This window comes from Sorex fumeus, unplaced genomic scaffold, assembly GCF_029834395.1.
Source record: "Sorex fumeus unplaced genomic scaffold, SorFum_2.1 ptg000037l, whole genome shotgun sequence".
Classification (NCBI taxonomy): Eukaryota; Metazoa; Chordata; class Mammalia; order Eulipotyphla; family Soricidae; genus Sorex; species Sorex fumeus.
In genome coordinates, this window is record NW_026606094.1 from 23,978,620 (window position 1) to 23,997,247 (window position 18,628).

Below are 18,628 nucleotides of genomic sequence, written 5' to 3' on the forward strand. Positions count from 1 at the left end.
TTATTAAGTAGAGACTAGCAAGGACTGAGGTAGCTTTTGTGTAGGAGGAAAGGAGGCTGCCAGGTCCTCTCTGAGAGCCTTGGGCAGTTTTCACCAGTTGTCATCTTCCTTTGGTAATAGTGACTGGGCATTCTCAGGGCTAAGCCCAGTCAAGTATCTCAGAGTGTTTCTGTTCCTCTTCCAGCCTGTGACTGTGATGCCAGGGGCATTGAGACGCCACAGTGTGACCAATCCACGGGCCAGTGTGTCTGCATTGAGGGTGTCGAGGGCCCGCGCTGTGACAAATGCACTCGTGGGTACTCGGGCGTCTTTCCAGACTGCACGCCCTGCCACCAGTGCTTTGCTCTGTGGGACGTGATCATCAGTGAGTTGACCAACAGGACCCAGAAGTTTCTGGAGAAAGCGAAGGCCCTGAAGATCAGCGGAGTCATTGGGCCTTACCGAGAGACGGTGGACTCAGTGGAGAAGAAAGTCAATGAGATCAAAGACATCCTGGCCCAGAGTCCCGCTGCAGAGCCGCTGAAGAACATTGGGGCTCTGTTTGAGGAAGCAGAGTAAGTAGTGGATGAGCCAGAGTGACAGCTCACAGTGTTCCAGTTTAGATGAGTGAGTGGTGTAGGCTGTGGGGCCAACCCTGTGAGAGGCTGGAGAGACTAGGCAATTTCGTCTTCTGGTAGTCCCCCTACCTGGGGCATTTGGGTGGGTGAAATTATCACTGGGTACTGAGATTATGCAGGATGAGTGGAAAGTCTGGTGCTTCTCAGCGTCCAGGCACTCCTGCCAGTAACGCTGTCCAGCATTCGGACAGCCCAGAATGAATTTGGACACGGGAATCCTGAATGGAGTCTCCACTTGGCTGCTTGCTAAACTTGTAAGCTGAGATGACGCTCATTCTAGAGCTCCTGCTTTTTTTTCCGCTCCTGTGGATAAAGTTGCACCAGTCCTACTGGCCTTTGCTTTCTGGAGTTAGAAAAGGAACTGCACTGTAAACGGGACACACACACACACACACACACACACACACACACACACACACCAGTATAAATGGTCGTTATGCAAAGTTAGGCTACTGTCAGAGAAATTACTACGAATAAGATTTATTTCCAAATTATTTCTGCCTCTCAGCTGTTGGTCCACATTATCTAATTTTAGCAGATTTTCTACAAGAAAAGTGATTTTCAAGCTCTGGAGAATTGTGCCTCTGATTAGATAATGAGTTTGATTTTGTTATTTGTTTTTTGCCGTGAAATCAGGCAGAATTGGATGATGCCAGTATTCTTAGTGGTTATTTCTTTTTCAAATTTATTCTCAAGTTTATTTTATTTTTCCATTTTTCATTGAAATACAGTGACTAGCAACACTGTTAATGATACTTTCATGCATACGCTGTCCAATACCAGACCCACCATCAAAATGCTCACTTCCATTCACCAGTGTCCCAAGGTGAAGGGAAAATGTTCATTTCTGTACCACTTCCCTGTGTTCAAATACAGTATTTACGAATATGGCCATCAACAAATAGCAGAAAAAGATCTAGGTGGTAGGACAAAAAATTCTTAAGTAAGAATGTTTCCCCTATGCCATAGATTTTTCACTGTAGTCTCTCCATTAAAGACATGGGCAAGAGGACTTTTAGAGCTAAATCCCCTGTGGGAGAGATTTTCACACAGACAGAATTACAGAAACATTTCTTGTGTGCTGAGACTTGAATCAGCATCTCTAAAAAGCCAAGTGAATGTTTATCCTAACAGTCTAGGTGGGAAGCATGAAAGCAACACATACATTAGAATCATTCTTTAGAGAGTGAACCTTCTAGATTTTAAGCAACTAGTTCTTAATTTTGAGCCTTTGGATTTTGTAACTAAGGCCACTTGGTTAATCAGGGTATTAGGAAATGTCTTATGTGGAGTAATAGTGGATCAGATGGGGAACTTTACCTCATTGAAGGTGGAGAGCTGTCATTCAGCTTGGCCTCCTGACACACGGCAGTAAGCGCCAAGAGGCCTGAATCAACAGGCCCACTTAGCTTGGTCTCACGGACCTAAGGGAAAAGGAAAAAAATCTGTTGTCCTTAGAGAGGCCGCCAGAAGAGATACTACATTTCTGAAACAGCTTTGTTTCTGCCCTCGCTATTAATTCAGCCCGCTAGATTATGACCATCTCAGGAAAGCTGGCTTCATTAATCTTTTTTAAACACAGCATCCAAAGGCATCTGTTTAGGATCAAAGTAGCATTATTTTTACATGGTGTTCTTTTATTATAACATTGGATGTAATGAGAAGAAATGAGAGCCTTTTATGAAGATTATCAACAGATATTATCAACAGATTAATAAATGGAAGGCACTGGCAATAAAAGAGAAAATGAGCTCAAGAAAAGGAATTAAATTTTTAAAAGCCATTAAACATACCAATTCTCTGAAGACCTTTTTCTTTGAGTTGGGTTCATAAAGTTATCTCGGCATTAAATAACATCTTTCTAATGGTTCTCAGCTCTTGAGCATCTCTGCAGATACTCTGTTTTTAATACTGTTGTACCCTTGAGGAGATAGTTCTATTCAGTTAACTGGCCCAGTAAGACTAGAGCTAGCATCTTTTTAGCCACTACTTTCATGGTATACATATAGCATTGGGCAGATAGAGTACGAATATACATGGGTAATGTAACTCAAAACAAAATTGGGTTTAGAGTCCAGATGTAATATGGTGAAAGTTAAATGTTGATTGCATTGCATTCTTGGTAGACAGTACTGCTTTGAAATTTTTTAAATCTATTTTTATTTTGAGGGGCCACCCTCAGCAGTGCCTAGGGAGGTCTAGAGATGATTATTAGCCCAAGGATGCAATGGCTACTTGTGTCCAGCAGTGCTGTGGTTACCTGTGGTTACCTAGGCCATGCCATTGGTACGTACTCCAGGCCTTCTGCACCCAGTGGTGTTCAGGGAACCATACAGTGCTAGGCCTTGAACCTGCGTAGGGTGCATGCCTAGGATGTGTCCTGACCACTGGACTACCTCCTGGTCCCTAGATAGAACTTTTATTCTTATGAAAAATGTACTTGTTTGGTAGGCAGCTCCTTTGGCAGAATCTGGCTCCGAGTGTGACGATCTCATTTGGGTGACTTTCTAGTGGTGTGGCTTCCTTTCTTTATATTCCAACTTGATGAAGATCAAGGAGGTGCAGATAGCATTTTTTGAGATTTCCTGGGAGGCATTAATTATGCCGGAATCACTTCTTCATTGTGTGTGGAATTGTACAGTTTGTAGTGGCTTATGTTCAGGGTTAGAGCACCTCACTTGGGGCCTGATCTCATGTTACAATAATCAGAATACCTCAAATGCTCATTGGCCACTGCATAGCTGAGCATCTTTTTTGGGTTTCTTATCAGTCTTCAAGGAAATAATTTGATTATTTCCTATTATTACCCAATAATAAATTGTTGAATTTAATAGAGACTGTCAGTGGTAAGGAGAATGAAACCAGCATTTAGAAACAAGTTGCTACAAACTGCTAGATCAGTTTGAAATAAAAAAGTAATGGATACAGGATCAGTAAAAAATACAAAAAAAAGGAATTTTAGAATTTCTTTTTGGCTTATTTAACTTAAGTTACACTGGTCTTTATCTTTACAGGAAATTAACCAAAGATGTTACTGAAAGGATGACTGAAGTAGAAGTGAAATTATCTGACACAGCTTCACAAGGCAACAGCACAGCCAGAGAACTAGATGCTTTACAGAGAGAAGCAGAAAGCTTGGACAGCACAATAAAGGAGCTTTCTGAGCAATTGGAATTTATCAAAAACTCAGATATCCGGGGTGAGCATTTCTTGTACCAATAATCTCAGCAGTGGATTTAATCTTTACTTAATCTTTTAATATAGCTCATCAGGAGGAAAAAAAAAACCCAGGTAAATTCTAATTACATTACGGTTTTTTTCTCATTTTGTCTCTGGCATGATACAGATGAAAGTCCTCATTTCATAGTGCTGCCAGAAGACATGAGACTAGGAGGCAGGGAGCCCCGGAAGCTAGCAGCTCTTCTTGCATTAGAATGACAGCTATTTCTTAACTCTCCCAGATACTTCTTTAGCCTCCTTCGAGTTCCTTAGGGAAGGAACTCTTTTGAATAACTGAGAAATTAAGTTGAGGGGCCAATGCTGTATACAGTGGGCAGGGTGCTGGCCTTGCACAGGGCTAACCTGGGTTCAGTCCCCAGCAACCCATCTGGTCCCCTGACCCTCAACAGATATGATTCCTAATCACTGATGGGTGTGGTCCAAAAACAAAAACAGTAATTTTGGGGATTGAAGCCATAGTATAGCAGATAGAGTGCTTGCCATGCATATGGCTGACTTAGGTTCAATCCCTGGTGACCCATTTGGTCTCCTGAGCCTACTAGGAGTGATCCCTGAGCATAGAGCCAGGGGTAAGCTGTGAGCACCACCATGTGTGGTCCAAAACCCAAATTTAAAAAAAAAGAAGGAAAGAAAGAAGAAAGGGGGGGGGAGAAATTATTTGCTATTTCTGCAAATTCTCTTTTAGTCATTCATGTTGCTTGGTCAGAAAATAACATGCAGATCATTGATTTGTTGATAACACATAGACCATGTCTAAAGCAAAAAAGTAGAAATATGTCAGATCACACTGTTTAGCTTGGGTTTCCTCTCTTCTCCCACCCCCAGCCAGGGCATTCTTTGTGTTTTTGACTGGATTCCTAAGAGCCAGAATATGTCATGTTGCTTTCTGTGCATAATACTAACCATTTGAGCAGATCTAAGCGGTTATTGAACTGAAAAATGGAAAATATTACAGAGCATTAATCTAAAGCTTGCCTGCTACCAGTTACTTAGGAAGCCCTGGATATCTGCTTGCGTGTCGAAACATTGCGTGATTTAATTTTTTTCACCCAGATGTCTGACTTCTTCCAGAACCAGAGGAGGTGCTAACAGGATAAAGCATTGATCCCGGGAGAGAAAAGTTAGACTTCTTTGTAAAGTTTCTTTTGTCTTGAACTTTCAGACAAAACCCAAAAGTCAGTATAGGCCTGAATGACAGCAGATAAGGGTGATTGCTTGATAAAGACACTGGGGATAAGGGGACTGACTGGCTATTCCGCTTCGTACCTTAGGGGCCCTAGACAGCATCACCAAGTATTTCCAGATGTCTCTGGATGCCGAGCAGCGGGTGAATGCCTCCACCACGGACCCCGGCAGCACTGTGGAGCAGTCGGCTCTCACTCGCGACCAGGTGGAAGACTTGATGTTGGAACGAGAGTCCCAGTTCCGGGAGAAGCAAGAGGAACAGGCCCGCCTTCTGGATGAACTGGCAGGCAAACTGCAGAGTCTCGACCTTTCGGCTGCCGCAGAACTGGTAAGGTTTAAGTTTTGCCCCCCCAGGCTGGTCTATAAGAAGGTAGAAACAGGATGTTTTGCCTTTCTCGTGATTCACCTAATTGATGAATGGGTAGATGCTAGTCCTAGGCCCCATCTTATGGGGTCCTCATGCCCAAGGCAAAAAAAAAAAATAGAAACAGCACCATGTCTCTCATGACCTCTCATGTCTCTCATGTCTCTCAGCATGTCTCTGCCAGTGCTTTCCTCTGGACCGACAAAAAAATCGGTATTAATTTTCCTGTTATTGTTACTATCCCTGTTATTGTTATTGGTACTGGGGAATAACAGATTCTCATTCCCCTAACCCTAAAAGAGCCTCCAGTATGGCAGCATTGGGAAAGATGAGTAAGGAGAGGCTGCTAAAATCTCAGGGCTGGGACGAATGGAGATGTTACTGGCACCTGCTCGAGTAAATAGATGAACAATGGGATGACAGTGATACTACTTTCCCTTTTTGTTTTCTTCACTCATGACTTCTGATTTAAGCCTGGTGGGTTTTATTTTTATTATATTTTTGGGAGTGAGGGTGCTCAGGGGCTACTCCCAAATTAGTGCTCAGGAGATGTTCCCTATGGTGGTGCTAGGGGAATCATACAGTATCAGCAATTGAATCTGGGCCTCCCTCATGCAAAGCGTGTGCTCCAACCTTTTGAGCTATCGCCCCAGACCTCTAAACTCGATCCATTCCATACTGTGGACATTTCCCTCTTCTGATTTGAAGTGTAAACTTCAGCATTGTAGAACTGTCCTCCCATTCATCGATTTGCTTGGGCAGCAGTAATGTCTCCATTGTGAGACTTGTTACTGTGTTTGACATATTGAATACCTCACGGGTAGCTTGCCAGGCTTTGCTGTGTAAGTGAGATACTCTCGGTAACTTGCCAGGCTCTTTGAGAGGGGCAGAGGAATCGAACCGGGGTCAGCCGCGTGCAAGGCAACATGAAGCAATTTAGACTCATTCTGAGAGGGACCCCTTTAGAAAATAAATTAAAGGGAGCAAATGAATTTTTCCTTGGGTGCACTGCAAATGTTTCTTTATTCTGGTAATTTTACCTGCTGAAGATTAGCTCTGAGACCAGCCCAGAAAGTAGATTGATTTCCCAGAAGCTTTTAAAAGGTAACTCTGGAGCCAAATGAAATTGAGTAGGGCGTTAACTGAAAATCAGGCAGAGGGCCAGCAAAATAAAGTCAAACTGAACCTGTTTCTTCCTCTTTGTTCTTCAGGGAAGGTTATCTATCAGAGAATTTGAAGGGTATTTTTTCATAAGCCAAGGCTTGTCTCTCTTAGACTGATAGAGAATATCAGGGATACAGAATAGCAATAAAAGAGGGAAGGGGGGTTCATGGGAGACTGAAGAATTCATATTTGATTGCAGTTTTGTCTTGGGTCCCGCATCCCCAGCCCTCTTCTTCCTACTCTATCTCTTTCTCCCTTTCTTTGAAACAGACAAGAACATGCTCTAATTTACTTCCACAGACCGAACTGATGCGTACTCACGGGGTAATGTAGATCCATTATCATAATGGATATGAAATGAAACTTCAGAGCCTCTGGAGAAAAACAGAGTTAGCAAGCTCTTTGGAGGCCCAGAACAATGTGTAAATATAACCTAATAGGATTATACAGAGGCCTGAAATGCCAGTTCTTTTCTTTCCTTTCCATATTACTTCCATCAATAAAAATCCGTAATCACAAACAAAATAGAATTAGAAGAAGCTTAGAATGCGATAGGATGTTAGCTTTTGCAGGAGCTACCTCGAGCTTAGTGGGTGGCCAGGGGCTGATTTCCTGGCAGCATCATTTGCTCGTGCTGGCTTTTCCATCTGCTGAGCTATCTTGAGAGTAGCCAGTTTCTCCCCGTCTCTAACTGTGTGTTAGTCTTTGTTGGTTGACCTCGGTGAACTCCCTTTATAAGTTCCATCCTGCCTCTTGTAGAGAGATGTTCGTCCTTTGTATTTATCAAATACCTTCGGTTTTTGTGTGGATTTAGCTGGAACCATGCTGATAGTTCATGCCCACCTGCCTGGTGAAATAAAACAGTACTTTCAGAATGATGTTTGTTTTTAGAAAGTGGCCATGTGGTTCAGTTCTCAGGTTTCTGAGAATAAACTTGATTTTTTTTAGATCTTTTTAGGTACTATAAACGAGGTGCATAACCTAATGTAGTTGCTAATTTGAAATATAAGGGGATTATAATGAATTATAATGATGACTAAAAAGTTGACTGCATTTGCTTTTTTTAAAAAACAAAAGCTATTTAGAGAATACTTTCTTTGTGTAAAAGTATTATATTAACTTCTTGTAGTAAATCTTTTGTTTTTTAGTGTGTTTTCTACAAAACGATATTTTTATTTTATTTTATTTTTTATTTTTGGGTCACACTCAGCGTTGCTCAGGGGTTACTCATGGCCCTGCACTCAGGAATTACTCTTGGTGGTACTTGGGGGACCATATGGGATGCTGGGAATCAAACCCGGGTCGGCCATTGTACTGTCTATCACTCGGCCCCCCCAAAATGACATTTTCTAACTAAAAATGTTCCCAGAACAGTCTTTTAAAGCATATATTGAAAATTTGTAATTTATCAGTTTGTACTTGTTTACCATGAGGCACCCTGATCTTCTCAAGCTTCTGGTAGGTAAAAGTTTGGAGGGGTCAGTGGGGTGGTGGAGTTGGAACTTGTATCCTCCTCCCTCTCTTCCTTTCACCTCTGGAATATCCCCCCTTTCTGCTCAAATCCCACAAGCCAACACTTCTTCCCCAAATACACCTTCTTACAGGCTACTGGAGTTTTTTTCTTACTGCATCTGACCTATTTGGGTTGTTTTATCTCAAGTAGTCCTGCCTTCCAAATTATAGAAGTTACTCATCTGTTATAAGTTTATATAATGGGCTTTAATGGCATCCTTTACACCAGGATAAAATGATTTTATGGCATCCTTTACACCAGAAGTTAAGATGATGGTAGATCTAGCAGAGGTTCTCAAACCCTTTTTAAAGGAGAAAACCTATGGACTGGAGAGATAGTACATTAGGTAAGGTGGCAGAAGGCCCAACTGTGGTGGTCTCGTCATTTGTCTTACATGCAGCTGGCCCAGCACGTGGGGTTCCATCCCCGCCACTGTATGTGGGGCCCAAAGCACTGCCAGGAGTGATCTCTGAGCACAGAGCCAGGAGTGAGCCCTGAGCACAGCTGAAAAAACCAAAAAAGCAAAACCAAGAAAGAAAAGAAACACTAACTGGTCAGAATATATAGGAAGCATTCTTTGACTTCAACTTGACACAGCAAATGTTTGCTTCCTAGGCAAATAGATGGGTCTTCATATTCAGTAGAGAGATGGTATTGATGAAGGGCGACGAATTTTATCTCCTTAAAAATGATTGTGGGGCTGGAGCGATAGCACAGCAGGTAGGGAGTTTTGCCTTGCACATGGCCGACCTGAGTTCAATTCCCAGCATCCCAAGTGTCCCCCCTGAGTACCTCGAGGAGTAATTCCTGAGTGCATGAGCCAGCAGTAACCCCTGTGCATCGCCAGGTGTGACCCAAAAAGAAAAAAGAAAAAAAATTATTGTGTTAACTGACTCCTCAACTGCGTGCCTCTCTCTGTCCTGAACATGATTTCCAAACACCGTGGCTACAGACCACCTACTCTCTGGGGCCACCCAGATCCCGCACAGCTGTTCCACGCTGAACTTTGCTCCCTGCTCCTTGGCTCTTGCAGACTTGTGGAACGCCTCCAGGAGCCTCCTGCTCTGAGACGGAATGCGGCGGTCCAAACTGCAGAACCGATGAAGGAGAGAAGAAATGCGGAGGGCCCGGCTGTGGTGGTCTCGTCACTGTCGCACACAATGCCTGGCAAAAAGCCATGGACTTTGACCAAGAAGTCCTGAGTGCCCTGGCTGAAGTGGAGCAGCTCTCCAAGATGGTAATTGGGCGCAAGGCCTCAACCTGTGTAGTTTGCTTTCACTGATGACCTGGAGGGTCTGAAAGGGAGAAAACAATTCTAAATACAGCCTGAAATGAAAAGGACATTTTATAGTTCAAGTCTGAAATGCTAAGTTTTTTTGAGGTCAGGGAATTGGGTGAGGTTTTCTTTGTAGAGAGTACTTTAGAATTGGTTTGCTTCTCACCAGCCATAGTCTGATAATCATATTTCTTACTAGAGGCCCAGGGATTGAGTCTACATTCAGCTCTACAACAAAAACATAAGCATTTCACCCAGCTTGAGAGTAGGTACCTGAGAAAAAGTCTAAGTAAAATTTTACAGATCAGCATACATTTCAGAAGAGTTGAAATTTAAAACATGATGCTAACTCTTGAATACTGTCTGGAAGTCTATACACTGAGTATGTTCAGTTGGTATTGGAATAGAAGTATTGAATGGGAGCCACTTGTTTCTTAAAACCATAAATGTCAGATGTTTAATTTTCAGAATACTTTCTGGAGTCCTTAATGTAGTCTTCTCTGGGTTAAAGTGAAAATGTTCTATATGTAATTCATGCCTCCCATATAGGTCTCTGAAGCAAAACTTAGGGCAGATGAAGCAAAACAGAATGCACAAGATGTTCTGTTGAAAACCAATGCTACCAAAGAAAAAGTGGATAGGAGCAATGAGGATCTGAGAAATCTGATCAAGCAAATCAGAAATTTTTTGACTGGTAAGAAATATATTTTATTTCCATTTTAAACTTTTTTTTTTGTACCTTGAAATACAGAACTGTCGTATAAGGGTCTGTGTTTAAGAGGTAATATTCAAATCCACTTTTTAGATGAAACTAGAATCTGGCAGAGAATATAATAAGATTTTCAAAAGAAATGTTGCTTTTCCAATAAGCAGTTTATAGATGTGTTTTATGTTATGTAGATACAGACATAGCTGATACTCAGAAGTATCATGGAGTTCAGGAGAACTGAACTGTAAAAGATATTACATATAGTGACACGAGAACGTGGAGTGAAGTAAGTATAGTTTATTTTGGCATGGCCCTCAAAGATTTAGAATTCTATTATTTATAGGATATTCATACTTGTGGCTAGTTGTTACAGGCCTTAAGTGTTCTGGGCAGGTAGAGGGGAACTCTAGAATTTGTGGCCCAGCTCCAAACTGTTGCTGGTCATGCTCTGAGTGTTACCAATAAGCATGGTTTTGGCTCCAATTACAGAAAACCTGTCCACAGAAATACTGACTCACAAAAGATTTGTATTTTGTCACATAGTAGAAAGTTTCATGGTAAGATAACGCCATGACCTGGGAACCTCATGGACTTTTAAGCTTTCTCCTTCACTCTTTTAAGCATTTTCAGCTTTGATTTCACAGCCTCACTCCTTATGGTTTGAAGGCAAGGAACCAATACTATCCCATAAGAGAAGAGGTCACTTACTTACCTTTAAAAAAGGAGGAAATCGAAATCCCCAGAAGACTCTGAGTAGTCACGTCCCTTGATAATGAACTGCTCAGGATTGAATCCCAAGCTCATGCAAATCAGTGGCAAATGAAATGATTTACTGTCTTTAGCAGGATTTAACTCCATTTGAAATATTTATCTTATTTAAAAGTAGGAGCCAGGCTGGAGTGGTAGTACAGTGGGTAGAGCCTTTGTCTTGACACGTGTCTTGAGCCTTTGTCTTGACCCAGGCTCAATCCCTGGCATCCCACATGGTCCCCTGAGCTCAGGTAACTTCTGAGTGCAGAGCCAGAAATAAGCTCTGAGCACTGCTTCTGGGTGTGTCCCGAAAATAAACAACAACAAAAAAATAATATAGGTGCCTATAAAGACCTGCACAGTAACCTGTACATTAAGAGAAAATATGGAACAACTAATAAATATCCAGTGGTATGTGCCATAGACAACTTTTGAAATGTCATGTGGAAGCCATCACTTAATCACATTTAACTGTGCGTAAAACCTTAGTGGACCATTTTTTTCAGGGAGGAAAGGTATTGGAGCCATACTTGGTAGTGTGACACTGCTCAAGGATAATTCCTGGCAGACTCGGAGAATCATGTGAGGTGCCAGGGATTGAACTCAGTTCAGCCACATACAAGGCAAGTTCCCTACCCACTGTACTATTACTCTGGCCTTAAGGGACCATTTTTTAAAAATTTTTATTAGTGAAACACCATGAGGTACAGTTGTAGACTTACAAATTTTTGTGCTTGGGTTTCAATTATACAATGATCGAGTACCCATCCCTCCACCCGTGCCCATTTTCCACCACCATGTATCCCAGTATCCCTCCCACCCCCATCCCCCGCATCCCACCCTGCCTCTGTGGCAGGGCATTCCCTTTTGTTCTCTCTCTCCTTTTGGGTGTTGTGGTCTGCAAAAGAGGCATTGAGTGGCAATCATGTTCAGTCCATAGTCTACTTTCAACATGCATCTCCCATCCTGGGAGGATCCTCCAAACAAAGGGACCAATTTTATAGTCTTCTAATTTTTAAAAAATTTTTAATTCAATTTTTTAAATATTTTTAATGTTTTTTAAACATATAATTTTGAAACTCCTAAAGCGTTTGCCTTTTTCCTGATAAACACTCAGGATTTTCTTATTGCTTTGACCGAATTTTCTTCCTTATCTGCACTTAAAATTCTTATTGTTCCTACTTCAATTGAAGGTTTTATCTTTTGGAATAAAATCCCATTTTTATACTTTCAAGGTTTTCTGCCATCCAACTGGTCATTCTCTTGGACTTACTACATAGCCTGCACTTTCCATTATTTCTCATTGGAAGAGGTTCTTTTTCTTTCAAACCCTATTATCCTTCAAAATCCCATCTGTTTCTCATCCTCAGTCTTCACCCACTACCCCCAGGTAGTACGCGACAAGAAATATGGGTATCTTCATGTAATCCCACAAAACTCTTCACTTAGTAGATGACTTAGTATCAGGACGAGGAGGAAGAGTTGAAATGAATGAACCGCATGTGATTTTTCACCACTTTATGAGACCTCTTTGCTTTTAACAGAGGACAGTGCTGATCTGGACAGCATTGAAGCAGTTGCTAATGAAGTATTGAAAATGGAAATGCCTAGCACCCCGGAGCAGTTACAGAACCTGACAGACGACATCCGTGAAAGAGTGGAAAGCCTGTCTCAAGTCGAGGTTATTCTACAGCAAAGTGCAGCTGACATCGCCAGAGCGGAAACATTGTTAGGAGAAGCTAAAAAAGCCAGGTATGTGAAGAGGCTCATTACCTTACATGAGAGTAACAAAATATTTCTTTCATCTCTGAAGTTTCTCAGAATGGTCTGTGAGTTCCTCTGGGTCATTTTAGTATGGCAGTTCTTTGACAGAGAAGTTCAAAGGGCTGGAGAGATAGTCCAACAGATTAAGCACACGCTCTGCATTCAGAAGAATTGGGTTCGAGCCCTAACTCCCACTGGGTGTGCCTCCCCCCCTCAAAAAAATGGGAGAGAAAAATTTGAAGAGGAAATCCTCTTTCCACATTAACATACACTTATCATTTTTCTCATTACAGCAAAAGTGCAACAGATGTTAAGGTCACTGCAGACATGGTGAAGGAAGCTCTGGAAGAGGCAGAAAAGGCCCAGATTGCAGCAGAGAAGGCAATTAAACAAGCAGATGAGGACATCCAGGGAACGCAGAACGTGCTAACTTCGGTAAGATGGGTACCAGAAAGTGAGTGCATTTGATGAGAGCTGTGAAAATACAGCTGAACATTAAAGGATTATTTTAATGAATCTGCACTCCTCCCTAGATGCTGATGCTAAAAGTGATGTGTTTTGAGGAGAGAGGGCTCTGCCGGGCTCTTTTGCTCTTACCCCCACAAAAAAAAAAAAAAAAACTGAAGATGAAAAAAAACACACTCTCGGGGCTGGAGCAATAGCACAGCGACCGACCCGGGTTCAATTCCCAGCATCCCATATGGTCCCCTGAGCACTGCCAGGGGTAATTTCTGAGTGCAGAGCCAGGATACACTCCCTGTGCATCACCGGGTATGACCCAAAAATAAAAATTAAAACAAAACAAAACACAGTCTCCTGTTTGTCCAAGTAAAAGCAAACGGGTAAGTAGTATGAAGTAACCATTTCAGAATCCAGTTTTACAAGCTCGTTATATATTAAAAACAGCATACGTGGTCAAGAGTAATATAATAATTTGCAAAGAATCTGAGTTTCTCAAACCGAATGGAAAGCAACCAAGGTAAGAATGTCACTTTGCAGTGCCCACTTCCTACTGGGACCTAATAGAAAAACAATCTGCTTTAGAATGTCTGAAACTTTTTACATTTTTGGGCCCTTTCCCAGCAGTGTTTAGGGATCGGCACCCATCCCCCATAGTACCCAGGCCTGTCATTTCAGTATTGGGGTCCATGCTGGGGGGATGGGGGTCACATGTTTTCAGAATCAAACTCAGGGCCTCTGTAAGCAAAGCATGTGTTCCAGTCCTTTGAGCTATCCACCCAGCCCCCTTCATGATTTGTTGGAGGTTGGGGGTGTTTGTCTCACACCAGATGGTGCTTGGGTGGGCCATTGCAGTTCCATGGATCAAACCAGTGTTAGATAGATGTATACACAGAAAGTCCTAACAACTGTTAATTCTCCGACCGTTTTTATGGACCTCACAAGTGGTGACCAAAAGACTCAGGATCCCTCCCAGAGCATAATGAGGCCAGCAGTCCAATTTGAGGGCCCACGAATACTGTATCACTCCAGCCCCAGTGTGCCAACAATCACCCAGAACCACCCAGTGTTGCTTGGAGGCCTCCAGGGATGATTCAGGCAATGCTTGGGGGCCAGGGATTAAATAGGAGTCAGCTGCATGCAGGCATATGCCTTAGTCTGTACTATCTGTCTAGCCTCCTGGTAAGTAATTTTTATAAGCAAAAATCTAGACTACGAATTATTCAAGTTATTCATTAAGAGTTTTTTTACATGAATTTAGTACTTTATTCTGAATCTTCTCATTGTTCAAAAATGATACAATTCTATTTTAGTTTACAAACAAAACGTTTTTCTTCCAAATTTAGGAAAGTTCATTTGTTTCATAAAAAAACTGAAAAAAAAAAAAACCACAAAACAACCCACAGGTAGAGCACTTGCCTTACATGCAGCTGACCAGGGTTCGATCCCAGCATCATATAGGTCCTCAAAGCCCCATCAAGGGTGACCCCTAAGCATAGAGCCAGTAAGGGGCAAGCTCTGAGCGTAGCCAGGTGTAGTCCCAAGACAAATTTTAAAATGTAGCCGAGGGCCTGGAGCTATAGCACAGCGGGTAGGGCATTTGCCTTGCAGGCAGCTGACCCAAGTTCAATTCCCAGCATCTCATGGTCCCCCGAGCACTGCCAGGAGTAATTTCTGAGTGCAGTGCCAGGGGTAACCCCTAAGTACCGCTGGGTGTGACCGAAAAAGCAAAAAACTTAATAAAATTCAAATGTAGCTGAAAGGAAGGCTGGAGATAGTGTAGGGTAAGACATTTGCCTTGTACACAGCCAGCCCAGGTTTGATCCCGGACACCACATATGGCCCCCTGAGCACCGATGGGAGCACTGGCCTCCAGTGTGTATTCACTCTTCTTCTTCCCCCACAGTGAACTCCCTCAGTACCTTCACAGAACACAGCTATATGGCTATTCCTGGCCCTGGGCTCGGGCTGCTCCAGATGATGCTCGGAGGGACCATGCAGTGCTGGGAATTGATCCCCGGCCATTAAAACAACAGGCAAAGCACGTGCTTTGCCACTGAGGTCTCACCAGCCTTCGCAGAATCCAATTTTGGAGTTAGAACTTTCCAGTACTCCATGCTAACAGCCTTCTCCATCCAACAATCCCCTATAATTTAAAACCTAAGAAACAGGTTTTTAGGTTTAATCTGTGTTTTTTCCTTCTGTGGGTTAATCCAAACCTGTCTTCCTTTTTTCATTTTTACTCTCAACAACTTAAAGGAAGTTTTTCAGTCATTTTTCCTAAAAATACTGTGTCTTTTTACAGCCCCCCCTTATTTTTGGATGGCTTGAGCAGTAGCACAGCGGTAGGGCATTTGCCTTGTGCGCAGCCAGCCTGGCCAAGCTGGGTTCAATTCTTCTGCCCCTCTTCCAGAGAGCCCGGCAAGCTACCGAGAGTATCTCACCCACATGGCAAAGCCTGACAAGCTACCCATGATGTATTCAATTTGCCAAACACAGTAACAACAAGTCTCAAAATGGAGATGTTACTGGGCCTGCTAGAGCAAATTGATGAACAATGGGAGGACAGTGTTTATTTGTTTGTTTGGTTGGTTAGTTTTTGGATACTTATAAGTTGAGGACATTTTTTTTTCACCTGATTTTCTTTTGTTTGGGGATCTTACCTGGCAGTACTCAAGAGTTAGTCCTGGCTCTGCATGCAAGTAATCACTCCTGGAAGGCTCAGGGAACCATATGGGATGCTGGGGATTGAATCTAGGTTGGCCACATTCAAGGGAAGAACCCTACCTGCTGCACTTTCTCTGGCCACATTTATTCTTGGTTTTCTAAATTCCTCATTGGACTGTTAAAATTTAACTTTATTTAGTTGACTTAGAGAAATTATAGGTGAGCTATTTTGTTGGGTGATGTAAGTTAGTAATACTGGTTTAATTTTCCTGGAACCCAGAATGCAGAAAGCATTGTACATTCTCATTGTAGCAAAGAGAACTTCTAAAGCTATGTTGCGGAAAGCTTTCCAAAAACTACTCATTGGTGAATAACTACTTGGGAGGGGGTCCTAGGGATTGCTGAAAAGGCTGTCTATAATGCTGGCCATGCACAGGAGTCCTGGGTTAGACGACTGACACTTCAAGATGGCCACGACTGAGCTGGAAGTAGGGCAAAGGCAATGATAGGTGTGACTACAAAAGCAAAAAATAGTAATTTAATTTGAAAATAAAATTTTAGCCTAGGTCTGTAATGACATATTAATCACAGATTTGCTATTCAGGGTTAATTCTGTAGGATAAACCCATTCTTAAAGATAATTATGAGAAACCATTCTTAAAGATAATTTCTTTTGAATGTTTCAGGTACACTACCTTCTGTCATAGGTGAGGCTGATTACTTTGGCTAGCTTTTAAAAACTGGTGTTATCAGGGAGATGTAAATCAAAACAACAATGAGATATCATCTCACACCACAGAGACTGGCACACATTCAAAAGAACAAAAGCAACCAGTGTTGACGTGGATGTGGGGAAAAGGGACACTCACTGTTGGTGGGAATGCCCACTAGTCCAGCCTTTCTGAAAAACAATATGGACAGTCCTCCAAAAACTAGAAATTGACCTTCCATATGACCCTGCAATACCACTTCTCAGAATATATCCTGAGGATGCAAAAAAGCACAGTAGAAATGACATCTGTACCTTTATGTTCATTACAGCATCGTTCACAATAGCCAAAATTGGAAACAACCCAAGTGCCCTAGAACAAATGACTGGTTAAAGAAACTTTTGTACATCTACACAGTGGAAAACTATGCAGCTATCAGGAGAGATGAAGTCATGAATTTTGCTTATAAATGGATAGTCATGAAGAGTATCATGCCAAGTGAAATGAGTCAGAGAGGGACAGACATAGAAGGACTGCACTCATTTGTGGAGTTTAAAACAACATAACATGAGGCTGACACCTAAGGACAGTAGATAGGAAGATTGCTCCATAGCTGGAAGCCTGCCTCATGAGCAAAGGGGAGAAGGCGGTTGGAATAGAGAAGGGATCACTAAGAAAACGATGGCTTGAGGAACTGGTCAGGATGGGAGATGTGTGCAGAAAGTAGATAAAGGACCAAACATGATAACCTCTCAGTATCTGTATTGCAAACCATAATGCCCAAAGGTAGAGTGAGAGCATGGGGAATATTGTCTGTCATGGAGGCAGGGTGAGGGTGGGAAAGGGGGGTATACTGGGGATAGTGGTGGTGGGGAATGTACACTGGTGGAGGAATGGGTGTTTGATCATTGTGTGATTGTAACCCAAACATGAAAGCTTATAACTATCGCACAGTGATTCAATAAAATTTTTTTTAAAAATGGTTGATTAGACTGAAAAAGAGATCAAATGTGGCTCTTTAGTTATCTAGATGAGAGATTTTCCCCCAAAGTGGGATTTGTAACATATAACTTTTCTGGGTCATAAGCCATCTCTCAATCCCATAGAAACTTCTCATACGTTTAAAGATCCATCCTGGTCCAATTAGCTGAAACAATCAAATCAGCTTTCTAAGTAGTAAGTAGGTTTCAAAAGTGCCAGTAATCTCCACAGCTGGAATTTAATATTTAGACTTGATAAGAAAAACTAAAGAAGACTGAGACTTACATAATTTTCCCATCACATTTGAAAATATACATAAAAATTTCTCTTACCTCCGTGTGAACATGGTTTAACCCAGTTTGCAGGTAGCTCTTAAAATGTTGTTTTTTGGGCCAAACCGGGCAATGTCCAGGGCTTACTCCTGGCTCTGCACTCAGGGATGACCCCTGGTGGGGACTTGGAAGGTCATTTTGCTGTTAGGGACCAAACCTGGGTTGGCCATGTACAAAGCAAGGGCCCTAAAATATTCAAGTAGATAACATGAAGTGCCAAAAATAATTAAGTTAATATATATGATATAGCCAGAACTAAAGTTAGACATGGGGAGTGGCTAAGTGATGCTCACAAGATCCAGGATCCAGAGGCCCTGATGAGCAATTCTTGGCCAGTGAGGCTGTCAGGTTCAGCTCAAGGGCCTGAGGCTGAGTTGCTACTTGGACCCTGCAGTTTTGGGAATACCTGATGGATACCTTACTGTAAATTTATTATTTCCTGCCATTCCTCAATGACTTGCTGAATGATCAACATTGTATTTTCAGATCGAATCAGAAACTGCAGCATCTGAAGAAACGCTGTTAAATGCCTCCCAGCGCATCAGCGAGCTAGAGAGAAATGTGGAAGAACTTAAGCGGAAGGCTGCTCAGAACTCTGGGGAGGCAGAATATATTGAAAAAGTAGTATATACTGTGAAGCAAAGTGCAGATGATGCGAAGAAGGTAACTATAGTTTCAGTTATGTCGATTAAAGGAGCAGTTAATCTCCTTGCTTTCCTTGGGCACATCCCTTATGATGGGATCTAGCATAATGACTCATCAGAAATGTCCCAAATGATCCGATTTGAAGTATTAAGTAGCAACCTTTCGATTCACTGATGGAAAATAATGGGAATGGAAGAAGACATGAAAGCATGTGGGAGAGTTAACCTGGCTCTCAAATCCAACCTTGGCTAT

At 42.2% G+C, this 18,628-nt stretch overlaps 1 protein-coding gene across 1 annotated transcript in view; it reads left to right on the forward strand.

Moving 5' to 3' along the window:
- LAMB1 (laminin subunit beta 1) overlaps positions 1-18,628 on the forward strand; it is an 86,747-nt gene that overhangs the window by 66,423 nt on the left and 1,696 nt on the right. The window contains exons 25-32 of the mRNA XM_056118024.1: positions 185-554; positions 3,632-3,816; positions 5,129-5,370; positions 9,117-9,320; positions 9,909-10,053; positions 12,363-12,570; positions 12,876-13,017; positions 18,218-18,394. Of these exons, the coding sequence (XP_055973999.1) occupies positions 185-554; positions 3,632-3,816; positions 5,129-5,370; positions 9,117-9,320; positions 9,909-10,053; positions 12,363-12,570; positions 12,876-13,017; positions 18,218-18,394 (1,673 nt within the window). The remainder of the gene's footprint in view (positions 1-184; positions 555-3,631; positions 3,817-5,128; positions 5,371-9,116; positions 9,321-9,908; positions 10,054-12,362; positions 12,571-12,875; positions 13,018-18,217; positions 18,395-18,628) is intronic.